The 14,419-nt window shown below is 44.1% G+C and overlaps 1 protein-coding gene across 4 annotated transcripts in view; it reads left to right on the top strand.

Annotated features, from left to right (window-relative positions):
- The window catches only part of LOC105466629 (RNA binding motif protein 20), a 197,223-nt gene that overhangs the window by 114,426 nt on the left and 68,378 nt on the right, over window positions 1-14,419 (top strand). Inside the window, exon 1 of one of the 4 annotated variants that reach the window (XM_011715707.3) lies at window positions 5,638-9,331. The exons of the other annotated variants lie outside the window; for them this stretch is intronic. Within the exon in view, the coding sequence (XP_011714009.2) occupies window positions 9,249-9,331 (83 nt within the window). The 5' untranslated portion in view covers window positions 5,638-9,248. Of the gene's footprint in view, window positions 1-5,637; window positions 9,332-14,419 lie in introns of those variants that run through there. 4 annotated transcript variants of the gene reach the window in all.

Genomic DNA, 14,419 nt, shown 5'->3' with positions numbered 1-14,419 from the left:
CTCGTAGGAAATAGCTATTACGTTTCTATTGTGTGTAATTATGCAATTGTGTTTAATATCTGTGTTATGTGTCTTTAGGAAATTTAGAAATTTATGGTGCAGAAAAAAAATCAAGCGAATGTAGGGCCACAAGTTTGTATTTGCTTTAAGATATTAGTAGCCACTTGGGAGATTGACCTGGTGTCGACGTCTTGGGGGAAAAAGGTGAGAGACTTTTACTGGTTGCACATTAACCCTGGGGAATGGAAAAACCCATCTTGCTGGATGCCATCTAATGTTTCCTCAGGGGGTAACTTTAATTCGTTGGCCAATAAGTTTCATCCTTGCCTTAAAAAAATGGCCACCAAGGGAAAACTACTCTTAGCTGGCTTCCCAGTCACCTCTGCCTGGTCCTGAGCTGCCCTGGAGTGGCCATCATCCAGCCTCTTCAAGTTAGGGCGACTGGCTTTGATTCAGGCTGTGGAGACAGCATTAGTCAGCAGCCTCTTCTCCCATACATGCCCTGATCTTTAATGCTCCAACGTGCGTCTGTGACAATGACCGCGGATTCCTGACTGTGGCCACAGCTCAGGATACTTCAGTGGATAAATTTGGGCCAGGTTTGTGAGTCCAGTCCTTGGGCTCCCCTCAACATCACGCTTTAGCCAGTTGGTGTTGGATCACGCTTTTAAAACTTTAAACCTCGAGTGTTAAGAATGAATTCTTGACTGTTCAGTCCTCATATCCCAGATTTGGATGGAAACATCTGATGTTATAACCAACATGAGGAAAAGCCTGTAAATCATTTACAGATTCAGAAAACACTTAATGGGCTTCTCCTCTGTGAAAAGCACTATGCTGGGTATTGTGGAGTCCTTGCCCTCAGAACGCTTCTAGTCTTTCTTTTCCTATGCAGAGAACACAAGTGTGCCCACCTAAGAGAGAAAGTGAGATTTAGAGGAGCCACTGAGGATGGCTGTGAGAGTGATCTGACTAGGATGTTTGTCATCCCATTGCTCATGAGGTTTGATGTGGCTGATCCGCCTAGCTGGCATCTCTTCCCTTCTCATACCTCAATGCACATTCCTCCCACATCTGGGCTCATGGCAGTGAATGTGACCTTTCTGTCCAGAGGAGTTCTATCATTTGGTCAAGGTAGGGAGGCGATTGTGCTTCTCTGTTTAAGACTCAGCAAAAGACAAAATGCAGAAAGCCTGAAGGTGGGAGCTAATCTTTCTGGCTGTCACCACGTCTCGTACAACCATATGGTTGTCATGATGTATGCATCAGAGTAGACCCCATTTCCTGGAAATCATTTCAGAATGGATACTGGAATTTGAATTAATAAAACTTAGATGGACCCAAACTTGGTATCTCCTTGCCAATTCTCTCAAAATTCAGTGTTCTGCAGTGTTCCTACACAAGTGAGGTTGGTGCACTTATTAATGTCACTAAGAGATCAGTTAAAGCCTCAGCAAACAATTGCCATGTGCTCTTTCAGGCGAAAACAACTTACAATCAGATTTGTTTCCTCAGCAAGAATTAGAGGATATACTGCCAGAGTTTCTCCAAGCTGCCCCCTCTTTTCTTTGGCAAGCTATTGGACTGTTAGCTTCCAGTCCCCAGCTTCCTTGACTATGAAGATTCCTTCCTAGTTTGGTTCAGAGCACAGATTCCACTTGCTTTTATTTTGCTTTCTAATTGCTTATTATTCTCCCAAGCACATACTTTTTCTTTGCTCTACTCCTCTATGTTGCTGAATATTTTTGATCCTAAACAAAGGTTACTTTTGTACTCAGCTTGTTATGAGAGATCAGTAATATGTGACATGTGATATGTTTTCCAACTTTTATATCTTTATACTCCCCGGGTGTTTGGCCATGGAGATCATGTTTTGCTGAGTGTAATATCCTTGCCATTCAAATTTTAATTGAAGTAAATAGTAAAGCAAAGCTGGAGTAGAGTGGGTCTTTCTCCTTCTCCTGTCCCAGAGGAGGCATCCAAAAGTACTCACAGAATATGCAAAGTATTAAGATACTAACTTCTTAAACTTAGGATACATTCCATCGTATTACTTGTTTTTGTATGTGCATGTGGACTAAAAGTGATACCATGTTGAAGACTGTCTAATGCTATATTACAGGATATTTTGCTCTTTTGCAAAAGTAGAGAATGAAGACAGTGCAAAGTGCTACACACAGCACTGGGCGTTGACTGTTGGGAGGTAAAAGGCAACTGGTGTTCTTAGAGGAGAATTGGACAAAGTTGGACTTTGGCTACTCTGCTACTGCGTCAGCACCCTCTCTACACTCAGCCTCCCAGATGCTCCTCATGGGACCCATGCTTAGACATTATGTTGGCCCATGGGAGGATTAGCTGCAGCTCTTTTGGGTGGCTTGTGTCCTCTAACCCCAGAGTCATGGAATAGACCCTACTGTGAGTTGTTTATTCATGATATTGAGCTCTGCTTGTGGCAGGTGCTGTCATAGGCATAGGGCATACAGCAATAGAAAAGACAACAAGATTATCTTTGTTTTTTTGTTTGTTTGTTTGTTTTGTTTTTGAGACAGGGATCACCTCTTGCCCAGGCTAGAGTGCAGTGGTGTGATCTCGGCTCACTGCAATCTCTGGCCCCCAGGCTTAAGCAATCCTCCTGTCTCAGCCTCCCAAGTAGCTGGGACTACAGGTGTGCATCACCACACCTGGCTAATTTTTGTATTTTTTGTAGAGATGGGTTTTACCATGTTGCCCAGGCTGGTCTCAGACTCCTGGCTTAAGCAATCCACCTGCCTCAGCCTCCCAAAGTGTTGAGATTACATGCGTGAGCCACTGTGCCTGCCCTAAGATCCCTGTCCTTATGGAGCTTATATTTCAGGGAAGGGACAAGCAATAAAGCACAAGATAAGGTAATTTTATAGTGGTAAAGGTAGGATAAGGGAGGAGGACAGAGAGTAAACCATATGTCCTGCTTTAGAGGAATCCACATGCACATACAAAATCCAGTAATAGGATGGGAGGTATCCTAAGTTTAAGGCATCACATATGGTTCACTGTCTGTGAGGTGGCCTCTTTGAGAAGATGACAGTAGCACTGGGACCTGAGATTGAGACTCAGTCACATGAAAACATAAAGCGACGCTGCCCAGCAGAACCCTCCACCTGCCACTGATGACATGTACTGTGCTGTCCAGCATGGTAACCACTGGTCATATGTGGCTGTTGAGCCCTTGAAATATGGCTAATGCAACTGAGGAGCTGTGTTTTAAATGAAATATTAATAATTTAAATTTAAATAATGAAATGTGGTAAATAACTATCCTATTGGACAGTGCCGATGAGGGGAAGGACATTTCAGGTAGGGAGGGCAGCTTGTGCGAAGGTCCTGAGGCTATGTCACCCTGCGGATCCAACATGAGATCTCTGCCTGGAAGCTCTGGTCAGTTTTTAAAGAGCAAATCTGGAACATTTAATGACGCTTCCTGCTTCTGTTTTATGGGCCTCTGGAGAACCTACAAAGGAATAACAGTTAACCAGACAGGAGTTAAAATCCCTGCTCAACAAAGAACCTATTTCCTTTCCTAGGAAGGACTCATTCCCACATTGGCTGACTCACAACCCTTGACTGGTTTCCTCTGCTAATGGCTGTGGCCGGCCTTTGTCTGTGCAGGATGTAGCCTTTTCGTCACTGAACTTGTTCGTTCTGGGAACGAATCCTGCCTTTGTTCTGGACTTGCATCTTCTGGTAACAAGAGGCTGGAACCCCTACCATGGCTCCTTCAAGGGGTCGCTTTGTATTCCACATACAGTCCTCCATTCATCCTACGGGGCTGAGACCTCATCTTTTCTGGCATAGCTTTTCTATTTTCCTCCATTGCAATGATAGAGTAGTCAGTCCTGGTTTTAAAGAGAAATTGGTGTTTAGAGAGGATTTCACCTTTAATTGCCACTTTAGGTTGAAAGGATTAAGAAAGAAAAGGAAAGAAGAAATAAGAGAAAAAGAAAGGCTCCAGGAATGTTTCCAGTGGTTTTCTCACATGCCATGCGTGCATTGGGATCTCTCAGACCACGGAAGCCTCTCTACCTCCTGGGCAAGAATTGGGCTATTCGAAGCAGCCACTGGTTAATCCCAGCAGGGGCAGAGGGAGGGGCAATGGCAGGGACCAGCTCTGTCCATCCAGCATGGGTGGAGATTCGGCTCCAGCGAGATTCCCAGGCGAAAATAGAGATGAGGTAGCCAATGCTGGCTCAGTGTGCTGAGGATTAGAGGAGGCTCTGCTGCAGAGTCTGTAATCCTGGACTAGCCTGGATTTGTCATTGGTTTAACGATGAATCTACTCCTCTCTTTGTACTTACATAGCCCAAGAAAAAACAATGACCTAGTACCACCCTGAAAGGTATATGAAACCAAGCGAAGAGGATCCAAATGTTAAATTGGAGGCCACAGAGCCAAGCCCACCTCCATGGGTTGGCCAGTTACTCTGCCTTCTTCCTTTGGTCTTACCTGACTGTCTGCAATTAGCTCAGTGGTGGTGGGGGGCACAGGGGAAGGCTGTGAGCTTCAAGCCGTGGCATGTACCAAGAAGCTGTCTCGATGTTGATGACCTTGATCCCTCCGATGGAGAAGTTTGAGATCATAAAATGAGTACCTGTGATGCCTCAACAATGTGCTGGCATGTTCCATCTCGTTTTGCAAAGAACCTTCCCAGAACATCAGTGTGAAAACCCACCTGAATTGGGTGCTTTGGCTTCATGTGTAACCGCGGCAGTGCTTCACTCCCATGCACATGTGCCTTGCCCTTACTTTTAGCATGTGGTTCTCCAGGAGAGAAATCCCTTCTTGGGAAAGGGGCTGTGTTAGACACCTTCATCTGAGGGGTTCATTGGAAGACTCTATAAGCTACATGGGTCAATATTAGCCCAGTTGAATTCCTTCGTCTTTTGTGTGTGTGTGTGTGTGTGTGTGTGTGTGTGTGTGTGTGTGTGTGTGTGTGTCAGGGTCTCACTCTGTTGCCTAGGCTGGAGTACAGTGGTGTGATCTTGGCTCACTGCAACCTCTGCCTCCTGGATTCAAGCAATTCTCCTGCCTCAGCCTCTCAAGTAACTGGGATTATAGACACTAGCCACCATGCATGGCTAATTTTTGTATTTTTGGTAGAGACAGGGTTTCAACATGTTGGTCAGACTGGTCTCAAACTCCTCACCTTGTGATCTGCCTGCCTTGGCCTTCCAAAGTGCTGCAAGTACAGGTGTGAGCCACTGAGCCTGGCCAGGAATTCCTTTGTCTTATAAAAATTATTTTTAATTTAAAAATAGGTGTGTTTATTAAAGAAAAATTAGTTGGCTGGGTGCAGTGGCTCATGCCTGTAATCCCAGCACTTTGGGAGGCTGAGGCGGGCAGATCATGAGGTCAGGAGTTTGAGACCAGCCTGGATAATATGGTGAAAACTCATCTCTACTAAAAATACAAAAGAAAAAAAAATTAGCTGGGCGTGGTGGTGGGCGCCTGTAACCCCAGCTACACAGGAGGCTGAGCCAGGAGAATCACTTGAACCCAGAAAGGTGGAGGTTGCAGTGAGCCAAGATGATGCCACTGCACTCCAGCCTGGGCAACAAGAGTAAGACTCCATCTCAAAAAAAAAAAAAAAAAGAAAGAAAGAAAGAAAAGAAAAGAAAAATTAGCCTACAGCCATACTACCTTGAACATGTCTGATCTCATCTGATTTCAGAAGCAAAGCAGGGTCAGGTCTGGTTAGTACTTGCATGGGAGAAAATTTCGAAAACTTACAAGAAGAAAGAGGAGAAAAAAATTACGTATAAGTCTACCATCTAAACACAGCAACTCCTGTTAACAGTTTGGTATGTTCTCCAATAGGATTTCTTTCCTACCAAAGGGTTATTTTGCCTTTTACATGGCTGTAACTGTAATATACATACAATTTTGTGCACTGGCTTTAGATTTAACATTAAATAGTAAATGAATAGTAAATATCACTTGTTAATGGCAGCATAGTATGTCCTTAAGTTCCGTGTACTTGGCACTTGGGCGACTTGAACCACAAGGACTCAGTAACGGCTGAATGTCACACAGTGAGTGGGTGATGCAGCCAGCCGTAGCCACCCCACCTCCCAGGTGAATTCTCATTATATTCACTGGATCTCAGTCTTTCCCTGCCTTTGTCCCCACACGCGGGATGTATATCACTGCCAGTTGCCTCCTTACATTATTGTGTTTTAACGCCCTCGTCTACTCCAGTGAGGACCACTATACCACCCGCTACAGGACACGTCCCCGGTGTGGAGGTCAGATTATCCCTGTCTATCCTGGTACCGGAAGAGACCCATAGTATCATAATAAATAACAGTATTCATGGGGGCCAGGTGTGCCATGTGCTTCTCCCAACCCAACTTCCACCTCTTGCCTTAATACTAGTTTTGGAGTAAAAGAAAGGATTAACTGACCTGGCACACTGGCTCATGCCTGTAAAATCCCAACACTTTGGGAGGTCGAGGCAGGCAGATCACATGAGGTCAGGAGTTCGAGACCAGACTGACTGACCAACATGGTGAAACCCCGTCTCTACTAGAAATACACCTTGCATATTGGGAAGTGCGTTAGTGGAAATACAAAGTCTTTGGAATCTGACAAACATTGTTTCAAATGACCACATACTAGGCTTTGACACTTTAGGTGAGGTACTCAGCCATTTGGAGCTTCAATGTTCTCATCTGTGAAATGGGGATAGTGATCTTAATTTGTCTTAAGACTTGTGAAGATCAACAGAATGTGTGAAGCAGGTAGCATAATGCCTTGTGCACCCAGACTTACTACCTACCACATGTTCACCCCTCCTTCCTTGCCTGGCACAGTGCTAGTATACAGTAGGTACTCAATACATCCTACGACATTGAACTGAATTTTCATTTGGGATGTTTAATTTGTGCCTCTTCATTTCCAGATTGGAACTGGAGTTGTGTCCTGGTCTCTGGGTAGGAGCTAGGACCATACAATTAGAAGGGCTTATTCTAAGTATCGACATTTATTCTCCTGGGAGTTGCATTCCAGGCCATGTCTGAGGGTTCCTTTTATTTTAATAATCAAGCTCACATTCAGTGTGTCATGTTATGGAGCTCGCAATAGCAGATACACAGCTCTGGCTGTACCACAGGACACATGGCTTCTACCATAATCCTGAAGGTAGGTGTGGTCCTCATCCTTCTTTCCTGTGGCTGGCTGTGGGTGGCAGGTTTCAGGCATTTGTTTTTAACCACTGCACATCACTGCTTCTCCCTCAATGGCAGACAGGAGCAGAGCCTTCTATGTGGATTTGGAATGATGTGTGTGGTGGGGCACTTTTCAGTAAACTCTTAGTCTAAGAAAGTTCTGGGCATAATGAAAGAAGACAGAGAGAGGAAGGGCCAAACCTGCTCACTGGAGTAGAACCTTGCAGTTTGGGGAAACCTAGTAGACCATGGGAAGCACTCAAGGCCAGAAGAGAAAGGCAGCCGCGGCCAGGCTGTCTGGTTCCCTCAGGCCAGGAGCTGGGACTGGCGCTTTTAGGTGTCTGTGACTGAGTCAGCAGCTGAGGCCAACAGAGCCTGAGGCAGCCTGTGGGCTGTGACTAAATTAGGAAGAAAAAGCCCTTGGGCTCTCCTGGGAGCTCACTGGGGCAGGTGGGCCATGGAAGGGCCTCTGGTGGGTAGCTAGAAACAGACTGGTCAAACTGACTTTCACTTTGATTTTTCAGCGTAACTGTAGAAATGTCACACACTGGGTCTGAGTTCAGTCCCAGCAGGAGGGAAGACCCCTGATGCCAGGGTACCCCAAGCCCCATCTCCTCCAAGGGGCTAAGTAAAATAGGAGAATCTGGTAAGCTTCAATCACTAAGTCATTTATAAGCTCACTGGGGAGTTGTGACCTTTTAAAAGAAATATACCCTTTTGACTGTTTTGGGTAGGAGATTATAGTGGACACCAGGCATCGCAGGTGGACACCAGCCTGTCCCAGACAGGACAAATTGGAATGATGGTTGCTTTGCATCCATCATTCTAAAATCTGTGACAACAGATTTTGATTTTAGAAAATCACAAGAAGGTTCAGTTTGGTTTGAGTGTTTAAGGATTGCAGTGTGAGATTTGGAAGGAGGAAAGTAAAAAAAAAAGTTGGCAGGAGAACGGTGGCTCCTAGGAAGAAAAGTTACATTTCTAAGTAATCAATCAAACTCTGAATGAGGCCAGCCAGGGCCTTTAGCCACTTCCTCACAGAGAGGGGCTTCTTGGTTTGTTTGTTTGGTTTTTTTTGTTTATTTGTTTGTTTGGTGTTATACTTTCTGCAAGATTGGTTGAAGGCATTAGCCTGAGAGCACAGTTTCTCAACTGCAACACTATTGATATCTTGGGCCAAAGAATTCTCTTTTGTGGTGGTTGTCTTGAGCATTGTAGCATTTTGGCAGCATCCCTGGTCTCTGCCCAGTAGATGCCAGTTGCATCCCATCAACCCCCTCAGTTCTGACAACAACCTGTTTCCAGCATTACCCTGGGGGCCAAAATCGTCCCCAGCCACTGCTTAGAGCAAAGGAGAACTCACCTTTCCTACTGAAAGGAATTGCAGTTACCACTGGGTAGGTGAGATGATGGGTCGTCTCCGTTCATCTCCTGTTCCACAAAAATAAAGAAGGGCAAGTGTTTCTGGAGCTTTGCTGGTTGGGTGTCAGTTCGCCGGGATTGTCTGATGTAGCTGTATTGCTAAGGATTTTTAGGCTATCTTCAGGACCAAATTTTCACCCGTGAAAACCCAGAGTAAAAAGCAAGCAAACAAACAAGCAGACCACCACCCACAGCAGCAACAACAAAAAACAGAGAAGTAAACCAGGTGAGACTTTGGAATTTTATTAAAAATGGTCAGCGCGATCAGCCCTAGATCTCTCCGTCAGAAGTGCTCTCAGGAGGCCTGTCTGCATAGAGCTGGCTTGGGTGTTGATACGTGAAGAGGCTGAGAACATGTGGCATAAACATCGACTGATATTGTTTGCCATTGCCATTTACACTCAGCGTGTGTAATGCAGCAGGAATGGCTCCCAGTGGCATGTGACTGCCCTTCCAGGCGGGCATGCCATGCTCAGGCACTGCTCTTTCTCTTTCGCTCTCTTCCTCCCTTGCTTGCATGCCCCCTCCGCTGCCCCTTTCCAGACTCGGGAGAGTTTGAGTGAAGGCTTGTCATGATTGGCATGCAGAAAGCTGGTAGAATGTCATTGGAATTTTCTAGGGAGGCACATGCGCGACACCCAAAATGACTCCTGGCTTCGGTGGCCACAGGTCAGCGCGTCGTGCCAGGCACCCTGGTCTGTTTCAGAAAGGTAAGGTTGCATGACGTCATCCTACCTTTCCCCAGCACAGGGGAGAAATCAAGGTTTATTTGTTTCTTTTTTAATTCTCCAGTTCAGGCAGTACCTCTGAACATGTTCTCGGCGCTGAGCGTTTGTGCATGAGTGTGCGATTTGTCTGTGTCCCCACCCCCTCCGTTTAAAAAAAAAATTAACAAATGATTCACAACGGCGGTTTAACATGTGACCTAAAACAGCTCCTCATGACCCCAGTGAAATCAGCGATCCTAATGTCAGGAAGTCTCGATGCTCTTTTTACGCCGGTTACTAAACTCTTCTATAAAGAAAAGTCGCGAGGCTACTGGAAAACAGATTGCGTTATCACCAGATCTGGGAGAATGGAAGGGGATGCATTCAGAATCCCAAAACTTTATAAATGATGGACATCTCTTAAGGGTGAGGTGTTTTGTGTTAATTGCTGGAATTTGGCAGTGATGGAAAGTGAACTTAAAGGTGTTTGAAACATCTCGTATCTGTTGAGTGTTGACTCATTCTGGACCAGGAGGGGAGTGCCGTGATAAAATTCATGAGCAGGGGATATTTCGCCAAGAAACAAGCTTGAGAATGGCTTCTGAGCACCCCTGAAGTAGCTGGAATATGAATTTCAGCACCTCTTAGAGATCTTTAAGTAAAGTTAAGTTTTTAAACAAAACTATTTTCATTGTCGCCAAGCAAGCAAGCAAGTCTATAAACTTCTGTCATGTGGTTCAGGGCACAAATTTGGACATGGACATGATGGTCTGTTAGCAGACTCAAGCACAACCAAACATGACTCACCTCATTTCTCTATCTGATGCAATTACAAGTAGCTTCAACACACGTGGTAGAGGAATACTAGTTTTCTGCTTGCAAGTGTGTAAAAGCAAATCCACACTCATAAAACAGCATGGACAGGGTATCTTATATCACGGAGTTTTTTTTTTAACCTTAAAAATATCTTTTATGTAGCTTTGCCATTGGTGCCATTGGTTTCTGCCTTATATGCACTGGAATCTTTTCTTTCTTGCAGTTCTGAGATGTGAGAAAACTGAAGGGGAGAGGGTTAATATGTTCACACACTTGCCCCTCCCCCACGTGCTTATGCTAACAGCTGCCATGTATGATTTTTGTGGAATTTGATATTTCGAATGAAATGACTTCCTTATTTTCCATAGTAATATAATAATCAATTTTACCATAGAGAACAGTGTACATGTCAAGCCTTGGCTGCTTCTAATTAGCAATGGATGGGGTAGCTGGGGAAAGCGCAGGAGAGCAGTTTCAAGGAAAAAAAAAAAATCAGTCTTCAAGCTTTAACCATTCTTTCTGGCCTCAGCCAAGGCAGTTTTCAATCTGCTTGGATCTTAATTGACCACAGGTTTAGTTTGTGGTGCTCTAAGAAAATATCTAGAATGGCACGTGCAAATGTGATGAAGATGGGTCTGTGTATCTAACCGTTGTGGCGTTGTCTTTTATGTCTACTCTACAGTAACTTTCTTATGGCCACAGCTTTGTAAGATAGAGGCAAAAGCCAAAAGTAAGGCACATATAATATTCTCTGCCTTGGGCGACATCTATGTTTTGTTGGCTGTAGTCAGAAAGGTATGTGTCTTAAGGTACCAGAAACTTCCATCCATTTTGGGAAAGGGATATTTTTCTCAATACATAGTTATATGGCTTATTTACAAAGCCCCAATCTTAATGTTCTCATTTAATCTAAGGAATGTAAAGGAATGAAACTGTGCACATTCCCAAAACACACACGGAAACATATACCACGTCCTTCACAAGGAAACAGAGTATTTGGGTAAGACCTACATTCCCACAAGCTTAAGACGGTCATAATTTCAAGTCGGTTGAACGACTATTTGTTCAGTGCCTCTAATTTGCCCAGTGCTGAGCCACGTAGGCACTTGGGAGTTTGAAAGATTCTAGGATGTGGATGATGTCCTCAAGGTGCTTATAATTTAGAAGGCAAAACTCCTCCCCTGGCAAACCTCACCTGGCTTTCTGCAGCAGAAACTGTATGTGTTCTCTGGGGGAAATCTTATTGCAAAAAATAGTTACTGAATTGCATGGGAAGGTGCATCAATAGAGCTAAGAAATATTTTTAGCTCGATTGTGTTTGACTCTTCGTGGACTTGTGACCCTTTGTGGACTTGTAAAAGTTTCAGTATTTATTCTTCAGGGTCAGTTAAGACAAAAGGCCATGCTGTTTGGAGTGACAAAAAATGGCTTATGGAACCCAAAGTAATAAAGAACAGATTGATTCTATTCTTTTATAGATTGGTAATTCTGAGACTTTGCTGCATGATTGTTCTCCTGGGGAGTTATTAATATTACAAATTCCAATGCCTTGGTTGAGTCAATCTCTGAAAGTGGGACTCAAGCCCCAGTACTTTTTAAAACTTCCCAAGTAATTCCTAAATGCCACCAAGTTTGAGATCTAGTGATAGAAATGACTTTATCAACAACCTTTTTTTGGTTGTTTATTTGGTTTTTTTAGCCTAAGCCTTCTAGGGTGAGTTTTGGAACAGGCTTTTTATAATGATGGGGGTGGGTGTTGACTAAAGAGCTTTCAGCCTTCTGGAAGCTCACCTTCTGTTCTCTGCACTAGTGAACTCAGTGTGGATGGAGGTATGCTTTCTCCCTTTCCCACAAACCTGGTAATATGACGCCAAGTCAATCACTCAACCATCTACGTTACCTAAGGTTTCCTGAACCTTGAATGTTTTTATTACAGGAGCCCAAATGTTCTGAAAATCTTGATTATGTCTCTTAAGGGAAGGTAGTTATACGATTAATTACATGTGCCTCTTGAAATTATTTTTGCATTGTCTGAAACCCCCATGGAAAAGGAAGTCCATTCTTGGTGTACTTTCAGCTAGTAGAAGTAGCTCATTAAAATACAGGGGTTACTCAATTCCTGATAACTCACTATAGATTTTTTTTTTTTTTTCAGACAGGGTCTTGCTCACTCACCCAGGCTGGAGTGCAGTGGTGCTATCATAGCTCACTGTAACCTCAAAACCCAGGGCTCAAGTGATCCTCCCACCTGAGCCTCCCAAGTAGCTGGGATTACAGTTGTGCACCACCATGCCTGGCCACTTTAAAGACTTTTTTTAGAGACAGGATCTCTCTATGTTGCCCAGGCTGGTCTCAAACTCCTGGCCTCAAGTGATCCTTCTGCCATGGCCTCCCAAAGCGCTAGGATTACAGGTGTGAGGCCACTGTCCCCAGCCACCTCACCACAGATTCTTAGAGTTGGAAAGTATTTTCAAAATATTCTAGTGCTGTGGTTCTCAAAGTGCAGCATCAGCCTCACCTGGACTTGTTAGAAATGTACATGTTCAAGCTCCACCCCCAGATCTTCTGAGTCAGACACAGAGATGAGGGTGTGGGTGGTGGTGAGGGGCGGGCCCAGCATCTGTGTTTTAGGAAGTTCTTCTCTCTGGCTGCCCACCAAAATTTGAATTACTGCTGTTATTTCACCTTGTCAGAAACTGAGATACCTCAGTCCTGGCATCTGTCTCTGCATCATGGCCAGATCATCCTAACTTTTCTATGTGTCATGAATAACTGCCTTAAGAAAACACCCACCATCCTAAAATCATAAGGTATAAAGAAACCTTAAATGTTGTCTCATCTGACTCTCCCATTTCACAGATGAGAAAACTAAGGTCAATAGGGTGACATGAAGTCAATAAGATGTAGAGTCATTGGTGACATTGCTTTTGGTCTACTTATAACCAAACACTCCTCCTCCCACACTGGCCCACATTGCCTCTCCAGTTTCATGTGAACTTCTAGTGTTTGGCATAAATCACATCAGTTAAAATGTCTAGGTTAATCGACAGGCAACTCTAGAAAAAGACCAACTATTTAAGAATTTTAATTCTTTAAAATTATTCCAAAATTCTTTAATTTCAAATTGGCTTGAATTTTATAACCATCTTTGTACATTTAATAGAAAAAAATCTCAGTGGTGTAAACTGCTGAAAAGAAAATTCACAGAACATGGGGAGTACTCCTGGAACATAGGTTTCATCCCAACATCATGTAGATTAGGCACTAACAGTGCCTCAGAGGCACACACTGAAATTACATTTTCTTCAGATTTAGTTAAAAGGAAAAATGTGACAAGAAGCCTGTTTGTTGAATACTTTAAAATTTTATACTTGATGTAGTTGGTGATATTTACGTAATTTTGTCAGTGTTCAAAGACTGAATCTAATCCACATTTTCTGCAGAGCTTCATCTTTCAAAACATTGTAGCAATACACAGGGAACATTTAGCCAAGAAAACGAATGGAGAATGCACAGCTATTATCTACATACCCACATACATGGAGCAGGCGTGTCCATGGATAATTTTTTTTTGTTTTTTTGTGGATTTTTTTGAGACGGAGTCTGGCTCTGTTGCCCAGGCTGGAGTGCAGTGGTGTGATCTCAGCGATTCTCCTGCCTCAGCCTCCCGAGTAGGTGGGACTACAGGTGTGCACCACTATGCCTGGCTAATTTTTGTATTTTTTTTCAATAGAGACCAGGTTTCGCCATGTTGGTCAGGCTGCTCTAGAACTCCTGACCTCAAGTGATCCTCCTGCCTCACCGTCCCAAAGTGCTGGGATTACATGCGTGAGCCACCATGCCTAGCCCATTGGATAGAAGTGTTTATTGGTTCCACACACCTACCATGTGCCAGGTATTACGGTATGGTATGGGACACATATAGTTCCTATCTTCGAATGATCATGGAACAGTGGGGAAGTCAGGCAAGTGCTTCAGTAGACAATTATAAGAGCAGGTGGTGGAGTTAGAAGAGAGTACAATTGAGGTTAATGGAGCAGAAGGGCATTCTGAAGATCATGAAAGGGACATCAGTGCACACTAGATGGGAGCAGAAACCAGAGAAGGCTGCCTGGAGGAGGTGTCCTGTGAGCTACATTTCAAAGGATGGTAGATGTCTAGGTGAAGGGGAGTAGGGAGGAGGTTGTGCAGGGAGAGGGGCCAGTATATGCCAGGACATCAATGCTCATGTGCACATTGTTGATCACTGGGGCAGGACTGATCTATAAATCCCTA

This window comes from Macaca nemestrina, chromosome 9 (genome assembly GCF_043159975.1).
Source record: "Macaca nemestrina isolate mMacNem1 chromosome 9, mMacNem.hap1, whole genome shotgun sequence".
NCBI classification, from domain to species: Eukaryota; Metazoa; Chordata; class Mammalia; order Primates; family Cercopithecidae; genus Macaca; species Macaca nemestrina.
This window is presented reverse-complemented; position numbering and strand designations above follow the sequence as displayed.